This window comes from Pollicipes pollicipes, unplaced genomic scaffold (genome assembly GCF_011947565.3).
Source record: "Pollicipes pollicipes isolate AB1234 unplaced genomic scaffold, Ppol_2.1 Scaffold_7255;HRSCAF=8741_pilon_pilon_pilon, whole genome shotgun sequence".
Lineage (NCBI taxonomy): Eukaryota > Metazoa > Arthropoda > Thecostraca > Pollicipedomorpha > Pollicipedidae > Pollicipes > Pollicipes pollicipes.
In genome coordinates this window covers 149,917-173,026 of record NW_023597050.1, presented here as the reverse complement: position 1 = coordinate 173,026, position 23,110 = coordinate 149,917, and the positions used below count along the sequence as shown (strand labels likewise).

The window sequence follows — 23,110 nt, the reverse complement described above, 5'->3', positions numbered from 1 at the left end:
CGGCCGCAGGACCTTCTGATTGGCGTCGACGGGCTGCACTGGTGTTTACCACTCGCATGGCGACCCAGCGTAGGGTAGAAACAGCATTCACGATCGTCAGTACCAGCGATGACATACAGCAGTGAAGTATGTTAACCCCCGTGACGACTAAAGGTTGTCTCCAGTCGTTTTGGGTTACATGCCCTACCCCTGCATCACACCATGTTTGTACCTGGGACACCATCAGCGTACTTCTGAATGTTTTGACTTCAAAAATGAACAGCTTTAAAGCTAATGCAATGCATGTCGCACCAGTTTGAGAGAATGCAAGTCAGAAAACCAAGCTCATAGAATTCATATATATATATATATATATATATATATATATATTTATACATACACATATCTGCATACAATCTCGGCCGGCTCTGCCACATCCCGTCTCCCACACGCACACTGGCGAGGAGCGACGCCGGGGCGACCGCCGGGTCCCGCTCGCCGTACTGACCCGGCGCTGCGCCTCCAGTCTGTCGGCGCACTCCTGGTCGCAGTCGAGCCCGGTCTGAGCGCCGAGGTCGCGGCAGGCGACGGCGCGGCTCCGACGGCCGCAGGCACACCGCAGCCGCACGCGCGCCGGGCACCCGTCGGCCGGCGGCGGACACGGGCCGGCGTGGCAGTCCGAGACGCACCGGTGGCCGCACGGCAGCTGCCGGAGCGATGCAGCCGGTCAGCCGAGTCGCCTCGGGGCACGGTGGCCGCCGCCGGCTGGGCTTGGGGGGGGGGGGGGGGTTGAAGGAGACGGACTGAAGGATGGCCGGGAGTCAGCACAGTGCGGAAGGACGAGCAGGACGGCTGCTAACGTACGGGGAGACTGGCGCAGTGGAAGAATCACGGAAGCACGTGCGCGGATCAAGAATTACTTGCGAAGTTACTTGCACACTTTAGGAAATGACCAGGACCAATGTTCTCCAGAATATGGAAATGCTTTGTTCAAGAAATCGACGGATAAGGTTACGTGCAATGGCGGAAATATCTGCCACACGCTTAACATATCAAATTAAGTAAAAAGTCCGAGGGTTAAAAGCCAACTGAAATCAACTTTTCAAGGCCGTTCAATATGCGTATGCACTAGAGAACCCTCAGAGTATCAGCGAACCTAATCCAAATAGTCCCTCATCTTGAGACCCAGTGCCAGGGCCACAGACTGAGCCTCCCCTCCACCGCCTGCTCCGGTACGGTGCGGCTAGCTCGGGCCACGTCTCACCAGTTTGGGGCAGGTATTGCCGCAGGAGAGCAGGCGCTCCGTCTGTTCGGCCGTCGCCTCGGTCAGCTCGTGGCAGCGCACGTGCAGCAGGCCCACCTGGCAGTGGCAGCGCAGCCGGCGGTGCTCGCGGCACGGCGGGCACGGCTCCGCATGGCAGCCGCGCGGGCACGCGTGCTGACAGCCGGCCGGCCGCGGCCGCGTGCACGCCAGCTGACACGTGTCGCACGTGTCGCCCGCCTGCGGCAGGCGGCGCACCGGGCGTCAGAGAAGGCAGACGGCCGGCACGGAGCGTCATCGAGTCCACGACCAGGCAGTGAACATGTCATTGAAAAGCTGCTATAATGTTAATGACAAACGACGGTGCACGACATGACCGTCGACATGACACAAGAGGCACACGTCAGATTTACTGGCAATATTATATATATATATATATATATATATATATATATATATATACATATATATATATATATATATATATATATATATATATATATATATATATATATATATATATATATATATATATATATATATATATATATATGCATATCCTTTGGACTACCAGATGTTGAAAGTGAATCTTACCATACAAAAGCAGCGTCGTCACTGACAGTGCTAAGTCCACGCCGAACCATCGCAATTGATAACAGAAAATACGTCCTACACGGTTTCGTGGCACTTGGTAGGTTTTTAAACCAGGCAAACTACCATATAGTTTTAATAAAAAACCACAAACCAAGGCACCAAGATGAGATCATAAGTAGGTCCAATCCATCTAACTATAATTGAGAAAACTGGACTGTTCAAAACAGCCGACAGCCACTGCCCCATCGCTCGCCACGGCCATCCTCACGACCGGTCACCAAGCGCCCGTGGTATCCGGCGCCTGACATAGACTCCAAGACGCATCCCCGGTGACCAGCGCTGAGCCTGACCTGCTGGTCGTCGGGCGGCTGCTGCACCAGGTGACAGGGCTGCTGGCAGCTGTGGTTGCCGCAGGCCAGGCGGCGGCCGCAGGGCCTGCCGCACGGCGCCGGCCGCGCCACATCGCACGGCATCGGGTACTGGGCGTGCTCGCCCAGACAGGGCACCAGCACCGGCGCCTGCGCGGCGGGGGCATGTCACTGACACCGCTTCTTGTACGTCCCACCTCTCCCCCGTCATCAGTCACTGTGCGGCCTCAACCCTCCCCATCACCGACGCCGTCACTGTGTGGCCCCACTCCTCCCCCGTCACCGACACCGTCACTGTGTGGCCCCACTCTTCTCCCGCCACTGTCCGGGCCCACCCCTCCCCTGTTGCCGACACCCGTCAGTGCGGGGTCCCACCCCTCCCCCGTCACCAGTCACTGTGCGGCCCCACCACTCCCGCGTCACGAACGCCCGTCACTGCGCAGCCCCACCCCTCCCTCGTCACCGACGCCAGTCAATGTACAGGCTCACCACTCCCCGTCACCAACGCCAGTCACTGTGCGGCCCCACCCTTCCCTCGTCACCGACACCCGTCACTGTGTGGCCCCACCCCTCACCCGTCACCCACATCCGTCACTGTGCGGCTCCACCCCTCCCCGTCACCCACACCTGTCACAGCGCGGACCCACCCCTTCCCCGTCACCGACGCCAGTCACTGTGCGGCCCCACCCCTCCCCCTCACCGACGCCAGTCATGTGCAGGCCCACCACCTTCCCGTCACCCACACCCGTCACTGTGCGGCCCCACCCCTCCCCGGCACCGACGCCCGTCACTGTGCAGCCCCACCCCTCCCCCGTCACCGACATCCGTCACTGTGCGGCTAGCCCTCCCTGCAGCCGGCCAACGGTGACACGCAACCGGCGAAGGCGGTCGCTCAGGCTGTGAGAACATAGAAGTAACAACATGGAGCGGACTCACGCAACCGCGGCACACCGAACAGCACGGCGCCTAACCCAACAGCGCACCTAAACAGAGTACACAGCACTGTGGGCCGGTGGGAGGACTACCGCGCCCGATCTGACCAATCAGAGGGCGGCCTGCCACACCTGACCTGACCGAGCCGGCGGGCGACCTGCCGTGACCTGACCCATCAGAGGGCGACCTGCCGGCGGCAGCTGACCTGGCAGGCTGGACACGGCAGGCTGACGGTGACCAGCTGCTCCTGCGGCTTCTCCCAGGGCGTGGCCGCCTTCTTGGCGCTGACGAAGCGTCGCGTCACCTGGGCGTGGCAGGGCCGCGGGCAGCGGTGGCCGCGGGCCGCAGCCCAGCTCGCGGCCGCACTCGAGCGTGCACGGCGGACAGGCGCCCTCGTGGCAGGCGTGCGGCTGCCGGGCCGGGTGGTGGCAGTCGGGCGGCGCGCGGCAGGGCCGCCGGCAGCGCGGCGGCCGCGCGCCCCGCTCCCGGCCGCAGGGCACCGTCAGGCGCGCGCCGCCGCACGGGCAGCGCAGCTCGGCCGTCAGCGGGCACGGGTAGCACGGCCCCGTGTGGCATGGCGACGAGCACTTGTGCTGGCGGCACGGCAGCGTCTTGCCGCAGGTGAGCTCGCACGCCGGGCAGTCGCCCGTGCAGCACTGCCGACGCCGCGCCAGCACAGAGCTCGTTATTTTGGTTAGACACGATGACATCCCCCACTGTGCCACTCGTTTGTCCGCGAGTGCTTCGACTTAGGCACATGTCACGTTGTCATAGTCACAGTCACCCAGTCAGCCACCGACACAGCCAGGCCCTGGACAAACAGCACACCAAGAGAAAATATGATCTCCTTAGGTCATCCATCCTACTTGGTGTATAACTAAGCAAGGATCAAGAGCTGCACAGTACATCTCACAAGAACGGTGCACACAAAACGCTTACGTGGAGGGTGTGCTGTTCCTTTGCTAAATAATAATAGCTATTTTGCATCATATATCGTTTTATTTTGACAGACCAGCTTTTCAGCGGCCGACACACATAAGCCGTTTCACCAGCTTCTACTCCCGAGGCTCGTGCTGCGTGCGTGCCCACCTTCCTGTTGCAGGTGTGCTTGCCGCAATCCTTAAGTCGCTTGCACTTGTTCTCGCAGGTGAACTCCTTGTCGCACACCATCTCTTTCTCCTTCCTGCCGCAGCGGCAACGTTTTACGCGCAGTTGCAGACACTGCCGGCACAGAGGCCCCCGGTCAGGGCACTGTCGACACAGCGGCCACAGAGGCCCGCGGTCAGGGCACTGTCGCCACAGCCGGCAAAGAGGTCCCCAGTCAGGGCAATGTCGCTACAGCCGGCACAGAGAACCCCGGTCAGGGCACTGTCGCTACAGCCGGCACAGAGGCCCCGGGCAGGGCATTGTCGCTATAGCAGGCACAGAGGCCCCCAGTCAGTGCACTGTCGTCACAGCCGGCACAGAGGCCCGCGGTCAGGGCACTGATGCCACAACCGACATAGAGGCCCTCAGCCAGGGACGGACGCCACAAACGAAACAGCCCCCTCCCCTTCCCCCGTCGGGGCACTGATGTCACAGCTGACACGCGCGCCTGGCCGGAGGTGGGCACCTAGACATCAGCCAGGGGGATGTCGTAATCACTAGCCACACGACACCGCCAAACAATATCGACCGGCAGTGACCAACCGGATACAGCACATAAGCACTTTCTCCTACCTCCTACAAGCTCCAAGCGATTCTTCAATAATATCAATACGTTCCTCCTAAACCCACGTCAACGCGAAGAGGCTTTCCAGAAACCTGACCACTGAGGCCAAACGGCCCACCAACGCAGCTGAAACCAGCGACAGTATAACTGCAAAGGAGCGGAGCGGGACGCAACCCATCACGATCTCGACCCGTCCACGAGCGCGACCCAGCGCAGCGGCCGGCCCTGCAGCCTCCGGCGGCCGGCTCACCCGTCGGCAGGCGCCGGCATGACAGCGGTCGGCACACCGGTGCACGCCGCACGCCAGCCACTTGTCGCATGTGTCGCCGCACGTGGCCACCTCCTCGTGGCAGGGCTGCTGCACCTCCGTGCGGCCGCACGGGCAGCGACGGCGGTCGGCGCGCGGACACGGCCCGCAGGCGCCGGCGTGGCAGACGGCGTCGCATCGGTGGTGACCGCAGGAGAGCGGCCGACCGCACACCTGCCGCACAGAGGGTCACGGCAGGGTCAGAGGAGCGAGCGGGCGGGCCGGTCGGCTGGCTGACCGGGGCTCCGTCATCGTCAACACAGCCGGCTGCGGCGGCAATACAAACGGTGGCGATGCCCCTATTGCAAGGCTAGTGAGGTGTGATTACATGAGTGCACATTTCCCCTCCCCCACCCACACGCACACAACAAAATCAGAACTACGCTGCATCAGTACAAGCCAAGTGCATCAAAACCGGCGGTAGTTATCTTGAACAGCTGACCTGCCAGGCCGGGCGTAACGAGGAAATGGTGCCGCCGCGATATTGACGGAGCCTGTCGTGCTGACTGCTCGCCCGTCGGTTACCTTATCGCACTGCCAGCGGGGGCTGGCGCAGGGCCGCAGCTGGGCCTGACTGCCGCAGTTGCAGGGCTGCCGGCTGGTCTGCGGACAGGCTGGACAGGCGCCCGGGTGGCAGGGCTCCGGACAGCTGCCGACATTGCAACCGGTCAGCGGCGAGCGCCGGTGACACCCACAGCACGGGCACCGCGTCAGGAGCTGCTGCCTACACCCGACGGCTGGTCTGCGGACAGGCTGGACAGGCGCCAGGGTGGCAGGGCTCCGGACAGCTGCCGACATCGCAACCGGTCAACGGCGAGCGCCGGCGACACCCACAGCACGGGCACCGCGTCAGGAGCCGTCGCCTACACTCGACGGCTCATGGGCGGAGCAGTCACTGTCTCCAGTGGCGTGAGGCGCAACGGTCAGGAACGCCTGGCGAGGTGTATCCCAAACCGTACACAGAATGGTCCTTTCAACTGATTCCAGGCGGTTGCCATGACACTTTCAAGGCGTGACAAGTCGTCGTGCTTTGCGCAGCATACCGATGCGTGTTGCAGTCGAGCGTCTTGTTACAGGGCTTGCGGCAGGACCAGGCCTTGCTGCCGCACCGTCGCGTGTCGGGGCCGGACGCGCCGCAGTAGCAGCGCGTCTTCACGGTCACCGGGCACGGTGGACATGGACCTGAAACGCAGCACGAGTTAAGACAGGGACGGAAACGGGACTGAAACACGAGCCGAGCCGAGGCATGGCCGGGCACGGCACTGAAAGACGGCAGGGCAAAGGAAAGACGGCAAGGACGTGACTGGTTAGGGTGGACGGCCCGTCACTGGCAGAGCGTAGCAGGCCGCAGCGCGAACAGCTCCAGGTTATATGGAACCACGCACCTAGTACCCATGGTGCACGGACCAGGATCCAGCTGCCGCAAACGATCTCGTAGGTAATACATCACCGAGACACACGCCACTGCCGCGGATCAACGCGCACGCCGATCAGTACTGGGCAGTACCGCGCCTCACCAGTTCATGACTCATCCCAGAGCGTCGCGCGCCGCTCGGGCGCCACTCGCCCGGAGGCTGCGTGGCGACGCGGCGCCCAGCCCGCCCGCGGACGCCGCGTACCCGGGTGGCAGTGGAGCAGGCAGGTGTGGCCGCAGTCGGGCCGCAGCGGCCGCTCGCAGCGCTGTTCGCAGGCGTGCGGCAGCAGCCACGGGTCCAGCGGCGGGTTGACCTGCTTGCCGCAGTAGCAGAGGTAGCGGCTCGGGATCTCCGCGCGGCCGTACGAGCACCGGCAGTTGGGGCTGCGCGCGGCGGGCGCACACCAGGTCACGGCGCGATAGCGGCACCACGACGGAACACACCAGCCTTACACAGGTATTCGAAATCGCCTATGCAAATTTGCCTGCATCAGCCTACTGAAGCATTAGCCGAAGCTGATATACGTAGCATAAAATGATGCACATGAACGGATGTACAAAAGATGGATGTACACCGATGTACAATGATGCCAGACACAATGCACATCCACGCTGGGCAATACAATATGACCCCATGCCTGATCCTTTGGTGTGGCACAGTAACAGAGACAATGCGCATGCCACGGTGCCGTCGACTCAGCGCCGGCTCTCAGGAAGCCGTACCATTTCCAATCCAGCTGGGCGGCCTTGGCGTCGCCGTCCTCCAGGCGGAGCTCCTGCTGACTGAGGCTGTCCCGGGCCCACGTCTGCACGCACGCCAGGTGAAAGCCCACGTAGCACCCGGAGCAGCACCACACCTACCGGCACGACCACGCTACGTCAGGACATGGTGGTGACGTCAGCGGGAGCTTCGGGGCGCGCGCTCAGCCGTGGCCAGTACGCATCCTCCGGTCAGCGCATCGGCGGGGTATGCATGGTAAGAGGTATGCACGGTAAGGTATGCTCACATGACCAGGCCAGCCAGCGTGCTCTTGTCAAGACCCATCCCAGGGACTACACAGAAAGCGACAATTTTCGGAAGTTGACGGGTTTTGTGATCACTGACCATTCATGTCCTGAATAAACACAGCTCACTCTCCAGGAGGTTGAGGATAAGTTTTAAATAAAGTTCAATCGTATACAGCGTGTACACACAGCACGCACGGCGCACGTGATATCAATAAATGCTCTACACTTGTTGCCTTCGGACACGTGAGCCGCTGTCACGCTCACTCCACGCGTTGCTCCATTGTAGGCGTGCTCTTCTCACCGCGTCTGCGCGCTTGACAGTGCCGATACAGATGAGGCACGTGCTGGCGTCAGCGTTCAGGGCCCGCTGCAGATACTCGGACGTGTTTCCCAGCGCGTCTTTCCCAGTAAACTGATTGCAGACTTTGCCTGAAAGTACAACAATCTTGACATGCTATGGGTCCATTTCCGAAAACATATGTGCATGATCACCACCAGTCTTTTAACAAATTTCTCGTCGGTGATATTCGAAGTCCACGACCAACGCAAAATAGTGCATAGCGGCGCTCTAAATGCAACACTCAAAACGCGGCGTTCGCTCACCCAGAATGCGGTCCCGGGTGTCATCGTCCACGTCGTCCCACTCCTCCTCCGAGTCGGAGAGCTCGTACTGCGCCACGTGCTTCTCGGAGGCGGCCCGGATCTCGGCGCACGCCTCGGCGAACCGCCGCTCCGTCTGCGCCTGACTGACCTCCGGCGCCGCGGCGCCAGGCTTGCCACGACCTACCGGCGGCTTGCCCCGCCCAGCTGCTGGCTTGCCCCGCCCCACCGCTGGCTGGCCGGCGCCACCCCAGGCTGGAGCAGCGCGGGCGCGACCAGCACCTCGTCCCGGCATTATCTGTGGGTGGCCAATGCATGTAGCTGGTCATAACAGGGTAGGCACAGATGGCCAATCAATACACCAATGATCTTTACTGGAAAGGTGATTAGGAGTATAAGACAATGTTAAGATTAGGCACACATGAAGGTACTTAAGTGATGCCAAGAGCAGCTCATTTCACCATCCCTGATATGGTGATCTTGAACTAGTAAGGAAGCTGAAATGGCGCACATTTGAAACTGAAAACCATTGGCATCTTTTTCTCCATGATAGCTAAAACAAGTTTCCAAAAATTATGCATATGCACAATAAAACTGAGTTCACTACATAAAAGCTGTGTTACAATAATGACCCAGGAACTCTGACCAAAATAGGGCAAAATACATAAAACTGTCAGATGGATAAATAAGGGAACATTAAAAATATAGATCTGTTTTGTATTAGTGCTGTGGTAATGCCATCACAAGCTTCTAATTCCAAAATACTTAATGACAGGCCCATGTCCAGTTCACGAGTCACTGTATGGTCATAGTGATAATGTATTTTAGCATGTAAAATGTGTGGGTTGGAAAATAAGTCAATTAAGGAGTTAGACACCAGTTATGCTTTAAGGAAACTGGACACAAATATCAAGTTTTAAATTGATTAATCTGAAATGGCAGCTGGAATAGGTATCAGCACTCTTTTGTCCATGGAATATAAAAGTCATCTACCAATAATCACCAAGCTGAGCCAACTATGGTACCAAGGTACTGGTTTTCCATCTGGCCAAGCAGGCATGAAAGTGAAGATATATCTTCTAATTGACTATTCAAAGAGTGACAGTCAAGGCTCAGTGACCACACAGCTGTATAGAAGTGATGCCAGAGACAGCAGTCCCCCACTTTGCTGAACAATATATTTTTTTTTTCAACTCTGGGGAAGACGAAGATGTACCCATATGGCACAGCATGTTACAAAATATAGTTTAAATTCATAATAATCAATCTGCATTCTTCATGAGTTTGTGTGAACTCTACCTCTATGGGTTTTAGTATCAGTAAACAGTAATTTTTGTATCTATCCCTGCAATTGCTGGAAATACCTGCTTTTCTAAAATGCAAAACATGTAGGTCAACAAGTGATTCACATGTAGGTAGGTACATACATGACCAGACCCAGCTGAACAACCATCAGCTATCACTTTCCATGCAGGTTGTACCAGAAGATAATCAGTAAGAAATAGCTCAGCAATAATGTGAAGTGGGTCTCTATTTTCAACAGTTGGCTAGTATTGAACTTCAATGCCATCCAGTTGTCAAATGAAAGAAAACATTCTTATCAATCTTCATACAAAGGTAAAGCCAGATCTACCACCAAACCACTGAGAAAATCATTTATATTACATACATCCCCATACACACATCCCCATGAATCCATGCAAATATCCATGTCTTGTCTCATGGAATGTAATTCGGCAGTGTGAACAGAACATAATAAGCATACTGGACAAATTGCAGTCTGGAAAACCCAGTATTGGAAAAGGCAGCCCTGCCTACCCCCATAATACCTCTATTAGCCCATCTGGATCAATCCCTGCATATCTGCCGTGTGCGTTACGCCGATTTCAGCATTGAACCCATCGGTTAAAACGCGGTATTTGCGAATATATTACATACCAAGAATATTCACCAGCTTAGGACCCTCTTCACAGCATATTTTTACATCTCGACGACGAAAGCGCACGAGCCGGATAAGCACAATAAGAGCACGCCCCAAATGCCTAGACCAAAAACTCCACAGCTACAACAAACTTGCACAAATTAGTGGCATGTTTCCTTTCCAGTTATTAGTACCGATTCATACTGGTCGTTTTTTGGAGCTTATTATATCAGAACAAAATATTCAACAAAATAACAGAAGTGTCAAAAATTTTCAGTACCTAGTATTATTTGAATTATTCAAGGTAAAATAGTGTATTGAATCTTCCCCTAACTTGTTATAAAGGGAATATAGCCGGTTCTACTTTAGATTGCACTCAAGTGACATTACTAATATTGCTACGTGGATGGCAGTGATGCGTCACTATTGTCTTGGTGGATTAAGATTTGTACGGCATTATTTGGATTGGGTGTTGTTGGGCGTGTTGTGAAGCGGTTGCCGGTAAGGTAAGTGTCCTGTGTTAGTGATTTCATAATTTTATTGACGAGGAGCAAAAACAGCCGGTAAGTGTGCATTGTGTAATTTTTATTTGGGGTGATAGGAGGTTTCGTGTTGGGATGATATAGAACAACAATAAGTGAGCGGTGCCTAAGCAAACAGCTGTAGGCCATGAGGACTCATTGTCTGAAACTTGGATGTTTCTTGGTGTTTTTAGCCCCTAGACATTTTGTTCTCCACAAATATACACTGGAAAGAATGTAAAAAAATTGTTCTCTGTGACCGATGTCAGATGGAGGCAAGCTGCTCCTGCAACTTCGACAGCATCGCACGCCACATTCACGATTGAACGAGGGACACTGCTTGCGGGTTACGGCCGAATCTCTCGACCATGTCATTAATAACTTTTCCTTGCAATGCATTCAGTACCCAGGAAAATTAGCAGCTTCTGCATCTACTCATAGACAGTGAGTTTGATTATGCTTTCCTCAGTGTATGGCACTGATCTGGGTTTGTTTATGGTCTTTATCTATAGCTCCTACACATCCCACTGCCACCAGCTGAATGTGATTGAAAGATGCTGTTGTCCCCATGGTTTTTAGATAAATGTCAAAGATTCAGCATGTTAAATGATGTAGAAGTAGGGCACAGTGGAGCAGTTGTCAATGGTAGTCATTTTCTATAGCAGTTTCATCAGCTTTTAGATTGCTTTCCTAGGCTCCTAATGATTTTTTCAGAAAATGTCCATTGACCAAGCTTTGTCTCAAATATATAATGTATTTTGAAAGCACACCTTGTTATTTCAATTAGCACTCAATAGACTTACCCACCTGAGAACAAGAAGCATCTTTGAAACTGTGCTCACAGGGTCATTGAGTAGCACCACTGTAGATAGATGGGAAGATAAGCTTTTAGCTTTTAAGCTTTATGTCTTCATCTAAAATTAAGCTTTTATTCTATGTAGTTTTTGTGTGTCTCTGCTTTATATTCGGGCAGTATTTGTAGGTGGGAAAATGTGTCTTCTGTCCAATGCTAAATACTATCTGAGAACTAGAGGTGTAGGCTAGGTTATTTGCACCAAAAATTTGCTTGCATAAATGAATTGGTGAATATGACAAAAAATTCACCTTAATACCTATCCTGTATTATGCACATTCATCTGAAGGTGATGGCTACCTGCCCAGCTAAAATATTACAAAAAGGTTGTAAAAATTTGGATAGCTATGTAGTTTACTCATAATTTCATGTTGATTTGTATCAGCAGCATCTGAGACAGTGAAGGCTGCAGAGCCAACAATGTGTTCCAGCATTTTCCTTTTGACGTGCATCAATTTCACAATGAAAGCATCATTGCTATTTTTCATGGCATCTTATGGTTGTATCTTTCATATGGGATTGCTTTTCTTTCATAATTGTTGGACACCCTCAAATGACCCAGAGCGCAGTTTCATCAGTCAAAAATTCATCAGGTAAAATGTCCAGGATGTAAATGTAGATTCATGCCATCACAATCATGGTTCTCCGGCAGTCTCCACAGCCCGCGTGTACATGATCCATTGGTGCTAATTGGTTGCCCTTTGACTCTGAACCCAGCCATCTAACTAGTCCAGCTTATTTGTCAAGCCTGGGGCACTTAATTATTCAGTGCTGGGTTGACTGCTGCCTGGTTTGATGTTGATTGCAGATTTTGAGTAAGGGGATGAGCAACAGGTAATAAATCCCAAACCAGGGATGTAACAGCATGCAAAATATTGACATCTTCTACCCAAGTGGTCAAATGTTGAAACACTGCACAATGCTAGCAAAGCAATGGATTTGGTTTTGCAGCAGATATATCATCACAACTGTGCACCGTTTGCAGCAGGAGTCATGGCGACAGAGCAGCCCTGCTACACGCTGATTGCCTCACCATCTGATGTTGAACAGCCCAGTGAACAGCAGTTGAAGGCTGACCTAGGTGAGTGCCCTGTAATTTTGTGTGGAAAATGTTTGACATCAACACTTGTCCTGTTTTTAAAACACTTGCAATGTGGGGCATTTAAAACTGCTTGACATAGCAGCAAAGTTCTTCGTGACATTCGTACTGATGCTTGTGCGTGGAAAAGTGAAGGCTTTCTTTCTCATTTCAGAAAAGGGTGACATTCGAACCAAGACGGATGCACTGAAGAAATGCATTCACGCCATCCTCTCGGGCGAGAAGATACCTGGGATCCTCATGACGGTGATCCGCTTTGTGCTGCCACTGCAAGACCACACCATCAAGAAGCTGCTGCTGATTTTCTGGGAGATCGTGCCCAAAACCCTGCCAGATGGCAAACTGATGCAGGAGATGATCCTGGTGTGCGACGCGTACCGTAAGGTGGGTACAGGAAAGTCTCGGCGGACGGCAAGCACTTGATGCAAGGTCTTAAGCAGCAGCAGCGTCTGCCCTGGACATATGAAGTGTCATGGCCTGCCAAATGTCCGCCTCCGATTTTGAAAGCCAGGGCTATTCCTGGTTGTGAGTGGCCTGCTACTATGCTGGTGTCCTGCGCTGACGGACTCCGATTGGCTGGTTCCCGGCGGTGACGGTCGCCGATTGGCTGGTGTCCCACGCGGGCGGACGCCGATGGGCAGGTGTCCCGCGCCGCGGACGCCGATTGGCTGGTGTCCTTCACTGCGGACGCCAATTGGCTGGTGTCCCTCGCTGCGGACTCCGATCGGTAGGTATCCCGCGCCGCGGACGTCAATTGGCAGATGTCCCCCGCTGCGGACGCCGATTGCCTTGTATCCCGCGCTGACGGACGTTGCTTGACCCGTCAGGACCTACAACATCCGAACGAGTACATCCGTGGCTCGACGCTGCGCTTCCTGTGCAAGCTGAAGGAGCCCGAGTTGCTGGAGCCGCTGATGCCGGCCATCCAGGCCTGCCTGGAGCACCGACACTCTTACGTGCGCCGCAACGCCGTCATGGCCATCTTCACCATCTACAGGTGGGCGTCGCCCTGGTCTAATGTGGAGGCAGCTGCTGTCCGGGAGCTACTCGGGAGCAGGAGCGGCTGTCCGGGCGTAGGCTTTGCCGGTACAAATGCTGCCTGTGCGCTTCGAATTTTATGCCATGTTGGTGTTATGCACTGTATCTGTTGCCTTATGGACATGGAAGAGGAAGCGTTGCATTCGTTTTCGACAATTGCAGAGCCCAAGAGCAGAATGATTGCTTGGAGTCTGTTACACAGTAATATATTTGCACTGCTGCAGCCTTACAATCCTTAACCTTAACTTGTCATTCCTTCCGCCGTCTGAACGCCGCTCCGTCTGACCAACCGTTCCGTCTGACCATCTGCTCCGTCTCACCGCTGTTCCGTCTCGCCGCTGCTCCGTCTTACCGCTGCCCTGTTTCACTGCTGCTCCGTCTCACCACTGCCCCATCTCACTGCTGCTCCGTCTCACTGCTACCCCGTCTCACCGCTGCCCCGTCTCACCTCGGTCCCGTCTCACCGCTGCTCCGTCTCACTTCTGCCTCATCTCACCTGTTCTGTTTCACCACTGCTCCACTTCACTGCTGTTCCGTCTCACCGCTGCTCTGTCTGACCACCTGCTCCGTCTCACCTCCGTCCCGTTCTACCGCTGCTCCGTCTGACCGCCTGTGCCGCCTCTGCCGGCAGGAACTTCGACTTCCTGATACCGGACGCTCCGGAGCTGATCGCCAGCTTCCTGGAGGGCGAGCAGGACATGTCGTGCCGGCGCAACGCCTTCATGATGCTGATCCACGCCGACCAGGACCGCGCGCTCGCCTACCTCTCCTCCTGCATCGAGCAGGTCAACACGTTCGGCGACATCCTGCAGCTGGTGATCGTCGAGCTCATCTATAAGGTGCGCCGCCGCGGCTACGCTGCTGGACCCATACGCAGTGTGGCGCGTGGCTCCCGGATGACATGGTGATAGGTTTGTATTGCACTGGCCAAGGCCAGTCTGAAACTCCATGCTCTGAGTTCGCTTAGCTTTCTGTGCCCGGTATCGCGGAGAAGCGGTGGTGACTGTTGCTGCGTGGGCTGTGTTGTGATAGCTCGGGTTGTATTGTGGTGGCTGTGGCGCACGACACCGCTGACAGTGGTGTGCCGGCGGACAGGTGTGCCACGCCAACCCGTCGGAGCGCTCCCGGTTCATCCGCTGCATCTACAACCTGCTGAACTCGAGCAGCGCCGCCGTCCGGTACGAGGCGGCCGGCACGCTGGTGACGCTCAGCTCGGCCCCCACCGCCGTCCGGGTCAGTACTGCCACCCTCCCGCCGCCGTCCGGGTCAGTACCGTCGCCCCCCCCCTCCCCCCACCCCCCCACCCCCCACCACCGTCCGGGTCAGTGCCGGTGCCCTCCCACCACCGTCCGGGTCAGTACCGGTGCCCTCCCACCACCGTCCGGGTCAGTACCGCCACCCTCCCGCCGCCGTCCGGGTCAGTACCGTCACCCTCCCGCCGCCGTCCGGGTCAGTACTGCCACCCTCCCACCACCGTCCGGGTCAGTACCGTCACCCTCCCGCCGCCGTCCGGGTCAGTACCGTCACCCTCCCGCCGCCGTCCGGGTCAGTACCGTCACCCTCCCGCCGCCGTCCGGGTCAGTACTGCCACCCTCCCGCCGCCGTCCGGGTCAGTACTGCCACCCTCCCGCCGCCGTCCGGGTCAGTACTGTCACCCTCCCGCCGCCGTCCGGGTCAGTACTGTCACCCTCCCGCCGCCGTCCGGGTCAGTACTGCCACCCTCCCGCCACCGTCCGGGTCAGCGCTGTCACCCTCCCGCCGTCGTCCGGGTCAGTACCGTCACCCTCCCGCCGTCGTCCGGGTCAGTACTGCCACCCTCCCGCCACCGTCCGGGTCAGCACTGTCACCCTCCCGCCGTCGTCCGGGTCAGTACTGTCGCCCTCCCGCCGCCGTCCGGGTCAGCACTGCCACCCTCCCGCCGCCGCCCGGGTCAGTACCGTCACCCTCCCGCCGCCGTCCGGGTCAGTACTGTCACCCTCCCGCCGCCGTCCGGGTCAGTACCGTCACCCTCCCGCCGCCGTCCGGGTCAGTACCGTCACCCTCCCGCCGCCGTTCGGATCAGTACCGTCACCCTCCCGCCGCCGTCCGGGTCAGTACCGTCGCCGCCGTCCGGATCAGTACCGTCACCCTCACGTGCCAGCGCGCCCGTCGCACGATCTGTGCCCCGAACTCGTGTCCGCACTCACTGACATGCAGCGTAGTGTCTGTTCGTATTTAGCTTTGCGGCAGTCTTAAGCCGAGGGCCGTGTTTGCGTTTGGGAAATATTGAAACGGGTACTGCTGGATCACGCTAGCCTCCCAGCCGGAGCTACTGTGCTACGACCGCAGACTAGCAAACAGACTAGGCTGACGTACCAGACTGGAGTCATAGCAGCAGACTCTCAGACCCAAGCAGTAAGCGGGCTCTGGAGTAACAGTCCCGCTGCCGTCGCTGATGGCGCGCGTTCTCGGTTGCCGTCAGGCCGCGGCCACCACCTACATCGAGATCATCCTGAAGGAGTCGGACAACAACGTCAAGCTGATCGTGCTGGACCGGCTGGTGGCGCTCAAGGAGCACCCCAGTCATGAGCGCGTGCTGCAGGAGCTGGTGATGGACATCTTGCGCATCCTGGCCACGCCGGATCTGGAGGTGGGCGGGCGACGGCTGGCCAGGCCAGGGGCCTCCATAGGCGGAGAGGTCGGCCAGGCAGAGGTTATGTGGGGACAGAGGAATGCAACAAGGATCGAGCAGAGTGCTGATCTTGATGATGTCGCAAGCTTCGGCTGCGGGTGATATGCAGGGTGGATGATTACTTTGGCTGTAACACTTCCCCTCTCCTTTCCCACTTCGAGGCTTATCAGAGTATTAAAGCAGACTCATTTGCCATCAGTGATTTTGTTAATTGGTAACTATGGTAAGCCATGTGCTAGGATGGTGTCTTGACTATCACCTGCGTGACTGGCTATTTAGTTTATCTGTGTATCCACTCACGGAGGCACTTGCTATTATTGCGTTCGGAACTGTGTGGCGTTGTACGCTGACCGGTGGCAGTGTTACTAAGCACACAAACCGCCCTTTGCTCAGGTGCGCAAAAAGACGCTGGATCTGGCCATGGATCTGGTGACGCTGCGGACTGTCGAGGAGATGGTCCTGGTGCTGAAGAAGGAGGTCACCAAGACGCACAACACGGTCGAGCACGAAGACATTGGAAAGTGAGTCCTGCGTAAACTGATCACTTTGATTGTTGTTTTGCCTCACTGATATCTCCGCTGTAGCGTCGAGGAGTGGCCCCCATTATTTTGGTGGGCCCTCTGCACTGATTATCATGGCAGGAAACCATTCAGTCCTGTGGTTGACCTAGCCCCATTATTTTGGCGGGCCCTGTGCACTGGTTATCATGGCAGGTAACCATTCAGTCCCGTGGTTGACCTAGGTATTCGTGAGGTGAGCGTCAAGTCTGCGCCATCCCGGCGTCTCGCATTGTGATGCCGACGCGTGCTGCTAACAGCGCCGGGCTCGCTGACAGGGCCAGCTGCGTTTAATAGTGCTATGCTGCGTACTGTAGTGGTACCTCACTGACGTCACTGTCACTGACGTACCTGCTCTGCCGGCTCACGGGCCGCTGTCCGGCCGGGACGTCGGCCGGTCGTTCACGACTGGCTGACACACTCACCATGTGCGGCCGCGGCAGGTACCGACAGCTGCTGGTGCGCACGCTGCACACGTGCTCGATCAAGTTCTCTGACGTCTCGACCACGGTCATCCCGCTGCTGACCGAGTTCCTCTCGGACACCAATGAGCTGGCCGCCTCCGACGTGCTCGTCTTCCTGCGCGAGGCCGTGCAGCGCTTCGAGCACCTGCGCCCGCTGGTGCTGGAGCAGCTGCTGGAGGCCTACCCCCTCATCGGGTCAGTGGTTGGAGGCGGCGGGCCGGTGCTGCGTCTTGCGAAGTCCCACTGATTGGGAGCTTAGCCCCTCTGGATGTCAGAACTCCCTTGGGACTTGTGTGAAAGAATGTGGAGAGCAGCATCGTCGTCGTCGGCTCTTATTGCCGCCCCAGTTGGGAATGCGTTTGAGGTCACTAGTTAACGTTGTCACCGAAGACCAGCTTTGGCTAGTTTCGTCTGCATGCCATCGCCTCGGTGCGCTCCATTGACAACATGATCATCACCGGTCACATCCGGGTCGCGTCGCTGACTGTGCGCGTCGGCGCGCGGCGCAGGTCTGTGCGCGTGCACCGTGCAGCCACCTGGATCCTGGGCGAGTTCGCGGCCAGCGCCGAGGACGTGCAGGCGGTGCTGACGCAGGTGCGCCAGGCGCTGGGCGAGCTGCCGCTGGTGGAGGACGAGCGGCGCCGCGCCGCCGGCGAGCTCACCGACGACGACCCCGCCCAGCAGCAGCAGACCGTGCACAAGCTGGTGACGGCCGACGGCACCTACGCCACCCAGTCGGCCTTCAGCACAGCACCGTGAGAGCAGCTGGTGGGCCGGGGGCGGGGTGGCACGGCAGGGGCGCGGGACGCCACGACGGCACTGAGAGCAGCTGATGGGCCGGCGGCGGGGTGGCACGCCAGGGGCGCGGGACGCGGCGGCGGCACTGAGAGCAGCTGTTGGGCCGGAGGGCGGGACGGCGCGGGGGCGCTAAGAGCAGCTCATGAGCCGGGGGCGGGACGCCGCGGCAGCGCCCAGATAGCGGCCGTGACGGCCCTTCAGGCGGAACATCCTCTTCCCCTGCGGTGATGATGGTCATCGTGCGTCAATCTTTGGTCCCTGATGAGACTCATTTGGTCAACGTGTCTGCTTGGTGCTGCCTGGTGGACTTTTGTAACGGAGGCTGGGACTGTTGTATTTCTGCTTTGTTGATGTCACCTGCGCGACAGGCCGGCACCGAGGACCGGCTTCGTCACGTGCTTGTACCCCAGCCGACTGGCTCGTCTCCAGCTGCCCTGACCGGCGCTCTGCCTCAGGTCGACCAAGAAGAAGGAGGCGGAGCGGCCGCCGCTGCGCAAGTATCTGATGGCCGGCGACTTCTTCGTGGGCTCGGTGCTGGCGGCCACGCTGGCGAAGCTGGCGCTGCGCTACTGCCGGCTGGTGTCGGCGCCCGTCAAGCAGCACCGGGTGCGCGGCGAGGTCATGCTCATCATGGCCAGCATCATGCACCTGGGCCGCTCCGGCCTGCCCGACAAGGCCATCAGCGACGACGACCTGGAGCGGCTGCAGCTCTGCCTGCGCGTGGTGGCCGAGCCCAGCCCGCTGCTCGAGAACATCTTCCTGCACGCCTGCAAGGACGCGCTTAACTCCATGCTGAAGGTCGGTGGGGGCGCGAGGAGGATGTTAACGGGGTAAAGGGGCGGGGCACGGGTGGCGTGGCGGAGTCGCGTTTGTTTTTCACGCCGTGATGGAAAGTAGCTTTAAGATGGGCAGTGTTCGTATATGACGGCATTGAATGGTGCCGATGCAGTGGATGCAGGCTGTCGTTGCTCTACCTCTGCCAGTGTGATATCCGCTTCCGCGGACCTCGGCCGGGACATTACCGACGGGCCTGCGGAGCCGCCGAGTGCGCTCCGTGCCACCGTCGCCGTGTGCCCGCCGTCTGCGGCCGGTCTGACGCCGTGGACCGTCGCCAGGTGAAGGCGGACGCCGAGGTAACGCATCAGACCAAGGACCGCGCCGCGCTCACCGTGCAGCCGGACGCGCCCATCGCCTTCCTGCAGCTGTCCGGCCGCGGCGAGCTGGGCGGCAGCGAGAACGTGTTCGAGCTCTCGCTCTCGCAGGCCGTCGGCGTCGTCAAGAAGTCGGCCGCCGACTTCAGCTCGTCCAAGCTCAGCAAGGTGCGCCCCTCTCCCGTCACCGTGTGCTAGTGAACCGGCTGCACTGTGTGTGTGTGTGTGACGGCGACATTGTTGGTGGTGTGTAGCCTCTGGCCCCGGATTTACAAGGTTTTCAGATAGCAGTGGTGTTTGACTGTGGTTGCTAGCTCCTGCGACGGCTGTCTAAATTGCGTCAATAACGTCTATGAACCCATTGGCTGGCTGCTCGCCCTGCGCTAACGTCGCAGCCGACCGTCGCACGCTCCTGGTCCGTTGTCCGTTGTCCGGTGCCGATGGGCCGTCGCGCCTGTGACGTCGCTGCGGACGGCGGCCGCGCGTGTTGCTCGGAGCCGGCCGCCGCCTCGCCTCTGCAGCCGCCTGACGTGTGCTCGCGCCCTGCCAGGTGACGCAGCTGACCGGCTTCTCGGATCCTGTGTACGCCGAGGCGTACGTAAACGTCAACCAGTACGACATCGTGCTGGACGTGCTGGTGGTGAACCAGACGTCAGACACGCTGCAGAACTGCTGTCTGGAGCTGGCCACGCTGGGAGACCTCAAGCTGGTTGAGAAGCCGGCGCCGCTGGTGCTCGGACCCAAGGACTTCGCCAACATCAAGGCCAATGTCAAGGTGCGTGTCCACCATCGTCGAGGGCTCTGTAAGTTAACCACCGTGCGTCACGTTACGACAGAGATTCAGTGCCGCATGTCCTCGCTCAGTTGACACGTCCTTACATCCCACCTCCATCAGGAGCATGGGTAGCGTTTCCCATTGTTGTGCATATGTTGTCCATTCAAATTATTTTTATCAAGTCTTCTGGGGATGGATTAGTACAGGAGCTAAGTCGTGAAAGTGTGCACTGCGGAGCGCCATAGAGGCGGTGTGTCGGACGTTCTGGCCGTGCGCCTCAGGTGGCGAGCACGGAGAACGCCATCATCTTCGGCAACATCGTGTACGACGTGACCGGCGCCGGCAACGACCGCAACGTGGTGGTGCTGAACGACATCCACATCGACATCATGGACTACATCGTGCCGGCCACCTGCAACGACCAGGAGTTCCGCCAGATGTGGGCCGAGTTCGAGTGGGAGAACAAGGTGGGCCTGTCGGCGCGTCTCGACACGCTGCTGCGTGGTGGCGCTGCCGTCGAGAGCCGGGTGAAGTAGACATGATTCGCCTGAAAGCTCTATCTGTAGGCTGATTGTTAGAATGGACTCAGAATGTCTTTTAAGTGAGCTGCTTAATGCCAGGTTCGTCGCGTTGCTCGTGTTGAGTGTTGAGTGAAGTTGGTGGTGTGCTTGTTCGGTGACAGCCGAGCGTCATGCGGTGTCCGGACGTCTGACACCGACCTGCGACCGCCAGGTGTCCGTGAACACGACGCTGACCGACCTGAACGACTACCTGACCCACCTGATGACCTCCACCAACATGCGCTGCCTCACGCCGGAGAAGGTGCGGCGTCGCCAGGCGCCAGCCATCGAGCTGAAGCCGGCCGGCTCGCGATACAGGACAAAGTGTGGCGCCACTCATGGATGGCTCGTGGTTCACGTCAGCGGATCGTCGCCTTGTTCTAACGTCGCACCTAGGGGTCGTGCGCACTCCTCGATTGATGTACACTTCGGCCGAGTGGTTCACAGTGGTTCATAACATCTCATTAGGGTAGTCGAACAGATTTCTCATGATCAGCTTGTAGTGTTATTCGAAGCCTGACGCAGAACTTCCTGCTAGCCAGTATGCCCTCCTGTCAGCGCCCTGGACGGGGCAGCGTCAAATGTGGGTGGGCCGCGTCCCCTGGCGGCTCACGCTCTGTCCGCGTCGCAGGGCCTGTCGGGCGACAGCGGCTTCCTGGCGGCCAACCTGTACGCCCGCTCCATCTTCGGCGAGGACGCGCTGGCCAACCTCAGCGTCGAGAAGCCGTTCAACAAGCCGGACGCTCCCGTCATCGGCCACATCCGCATCCGAGCCAAGAGCCAGGTGAGCGGCCGGCCCGGCCAGAGCGGGCCAGTAGGGCTGTCGGCTGTCCGCGCGTGGGACGGTGATACGTGGCGGGTGTCACTGTAGCGCAGGTGTCGGGTTGTCAATGTGGTGTCATTGTTTTTGGTGTATGACTCTGGTAGTGTTCGTATTTCACGTACAATCATTTGCCGTTGCTTCATCTGATGAGGCGGTTGTATCTGGTGCCGGCTGGCGTCCCCCCCCCCCCTCCCCCACACCCAGCTGACCAGTGGGGTGTCGTGCGGCAGGGTATGGCGCTCAGCCTGGGCGACAAGATCAGCCAGGTGCAGAAGAAGGCGCGCGCCACGCCGCCCGCCGGCGCGTAGAGGGCCGTCCGCCCCGCCGGCCGACCGGACACCATTCCGGAGCGTGGTCCTCGGCTCCTCCCCTGCTGGATGCTGATCGTGGGCGGCCTCGAAGGCGCCTACGGGACGTGCAGGAGCTGGGTGTTCGTTCTTTTCTTATTTGAAATAATATATATGGGGTGAGGTATGATGTGCGGTTCTTTATATACGATGGTTAAGCCACGAAACACTCGGAACACATTTAAACGTATTCTATAGAATGTGCTCCCCGTTATCACTTGAGTTGCGAGCACTAGCAAGGCAGGTTGAAATATAATGACCTAGGCGATAAAGGAGCTCCGCGATTTTGCCGTGCGATGCTGGAGTAAAATCAAAACAGTATTGCCACCATGTATTGCACGTGACTCGTTGAGTATCGACAAACTCTGCGTAACGCAGAAGCTCTACACAGCGTAACAGCTTTCCCCTAGCGTAAACGGGTCATACGGGTTGTATATATGAAAGAGCACTGTTTTGGCAGGAGGGCTTGAACTACAGAACCTCTCCCATTACGTAGCGATGTCTCCTACCGGCCGAGCGCGAGATGGGATGTTGTACTTGGAACATTGTGGTCCTGAGCATTCGCGTTGATTATAAATGATGGCCTCGCATAGTTACGCAACTGGCGTATATCATTGCACTGCCCTCATCGACTACACGGAGGCATACACACATGACAAAGCAAGCTCACGCCAACTCAGCATTTCTAAGATGCATTGGACGTCTTCCCATCCCACGGTGTCGACCGAGACGAACCTGCGAGAACATCCGGGCGGGGTTTCGCGCCGAATGCGAGCCCCGTCCCCCGGCTTCACCCCGTCCTCCTCACTTATACACATACTCCGAGTACATGTTCTCTGCGGCGCTGCGGGCGGCGCGCGCACCGTTGCGGTACCGGCTGAGGCGGAGGTACAGGCCGCCGGCGGCCAGCAGCGCGCTGACCAGCAGCAGCACCAGCAGCAGCAGGACCAGCGCCAGGCCCAGCCGCGGCAAGCAGACCGTGCCGGCCGTCGCTTCCGGCTGCCGGCGCGCCTGCGCGCCCACCGAGAACGACAGGTCGTCCGGCGACACGACCCGGAAGCGACGCGCCATACTCAGCGTCAGGCTGCGCGCCTCCGTCACGCGCCGCTTGGAGCGCTGGCGTCGGCCGAGGCGCGCGCCGAACTTGCCGCTGGGCGCGTACGACACGCTGAACAGGCTGCGGCTGCTGCCTGCCGAGCGCATGGTCGAGAACTCGTTTCGGATGTCGTCCATGGCGCAGGCGGAGTCGTCCATGGCGCAGGGCCGCCCGGCGCGCGGCGCCGCCCTGGTCGGCTCACGCAGCCGTGCCAAGATGTCCTGGACGGAGCGCGGCTGCGGCAGCGTGGTGGGGCCGACC

General features: G+C 58.0%; 2 protein-coding genes across 3 annotated transcripts; one reads left to right on the top strand and one right to left on the bottom strand.

The window, feature by feature from the left end:
• Window positions 1-1,222: 1,222 nt before the first annotated feature.
• Window positions 1,223-10,203, bottom strand: LOC119111005 (NF-X1-type zinc finger protein NFXL1). The gene is made up of 13 exons (XM_037234824.1): window positions 10,114-10,203; window positions 8,179-8,473; window positions 7,877-8,004; window positions 7,291-7,424; window positions 6,773-6,951; window positions 6,197-6,335; window positions 5,679-5,802; window positions 5,097-5,327; window positions 4,225-4,356; window positions 3,483-3,791; window positions 3,341-3,439; window positions 2,221-2,352; window positions 1,223-1,339 (listed from the first exon to the last, which is right to left on the bottom strand). The coding sequence occupies exons 2-13, from the start codon at window positions 8,468-8,470 to the stop codon at window positions 1,223-1,225; spliced, it is 2,016 nt and encodes a 671-aa protein (XP_037090719.1). The 5' UTR covers window positions 8,471-8,473; window positions 10,114-10,203.
• Window positions 10,204-10,534: 331 nt separating this feature from the next.
• LOC119111016 (coatomer subunit beta) lies at window positions 10,535-21,880 on the top strand. 2 transcript variants are annotated; one of them, XM_037234836.1, is made up of 17 exons: window positions 10,535-10,602; window positions 12,456-12,551; window positions 12,724-12,953; window positions 13,397-13,566; window positions 14,239-14,446; window positions 14,703-14,840; window positions 16,069-16,236; window positions 16,672-16,799; window positions 17,279-17,494; window positions 17,809-18,054; window positions 18,553-18,895; window positions 19,213-19,416; window positions 19,799-20,023; window positions 20,305-20,490; window positions 20,756-20,845; window positions 21,215-21,367; window positions 21,637-21,880. In XM_037234836.1, the coding sequence occupies exons 2-17, from the start codon at window positions 12,464-12,466 to the stop codon at window positions 21,712-21,714; spliced, it is 2,871 nt and encodes a 956-aa protein (XP_037090731.1). In that variant the 5' UTR covers window positions 10,535-10,602; window positions 12,456-12,463; the 3' UTR covers window positions 21,715-21,880. The 2 variants fall into 2 exon arrangements, with proteins under 2 accessions (XP_037090731.1, XP_037090730.1); XM_037234835.1 differs by having other exon boundaries at window positions 10,593-10,659.
• Window positions 21,881-23,110: the final 1,230 nt, after the last annotated feature.

Coding starts and splice junctions, on each gene's coding strand:
- LOC119111005 (XM_037234824.1), bottom strand. CDS start 8,470: ATGCCGGGACGAGGTGCTGGTCGCGCCCGCGCTGCTCCAGCCTGGGGT. Junction 5,803..6,196: donor CTCGACTGCAACACGCATCG/GTATGCTGCGCA, acceptor CAATGTCGGCAG/CTGTCCGGAGCCCTGCCACC. Junction 4,357..5,096: donor ATGCCGGCGCCTGCCGACGG/GTGAGCCGGCCG, acceptor CTGTGCCGGCAG/TGTCTGCAACTGCGCGTAAA.
- LOC119111016 (XM_037234836.1), top strand. CDS start 12,464: ATGGCGACAGAGCAGCCCTGCTACACGCTGATTGCCTCACCATCTGAT. Junction 16,237..16,671: donor TGGCCACGCCGGATCTGGAG/GTGGGCGGGCGA, acceptor CCCTTTGCTCAG/GTGCGCAAAAAGACGCTGGA. Junction 18,896..19,212: donor CGCTTAACTCCATGCTGAAG/GTCGGTGGGGGC, acceptor GACCGTCGCCAG/GTGAAGGCGGACGCCGAGGT.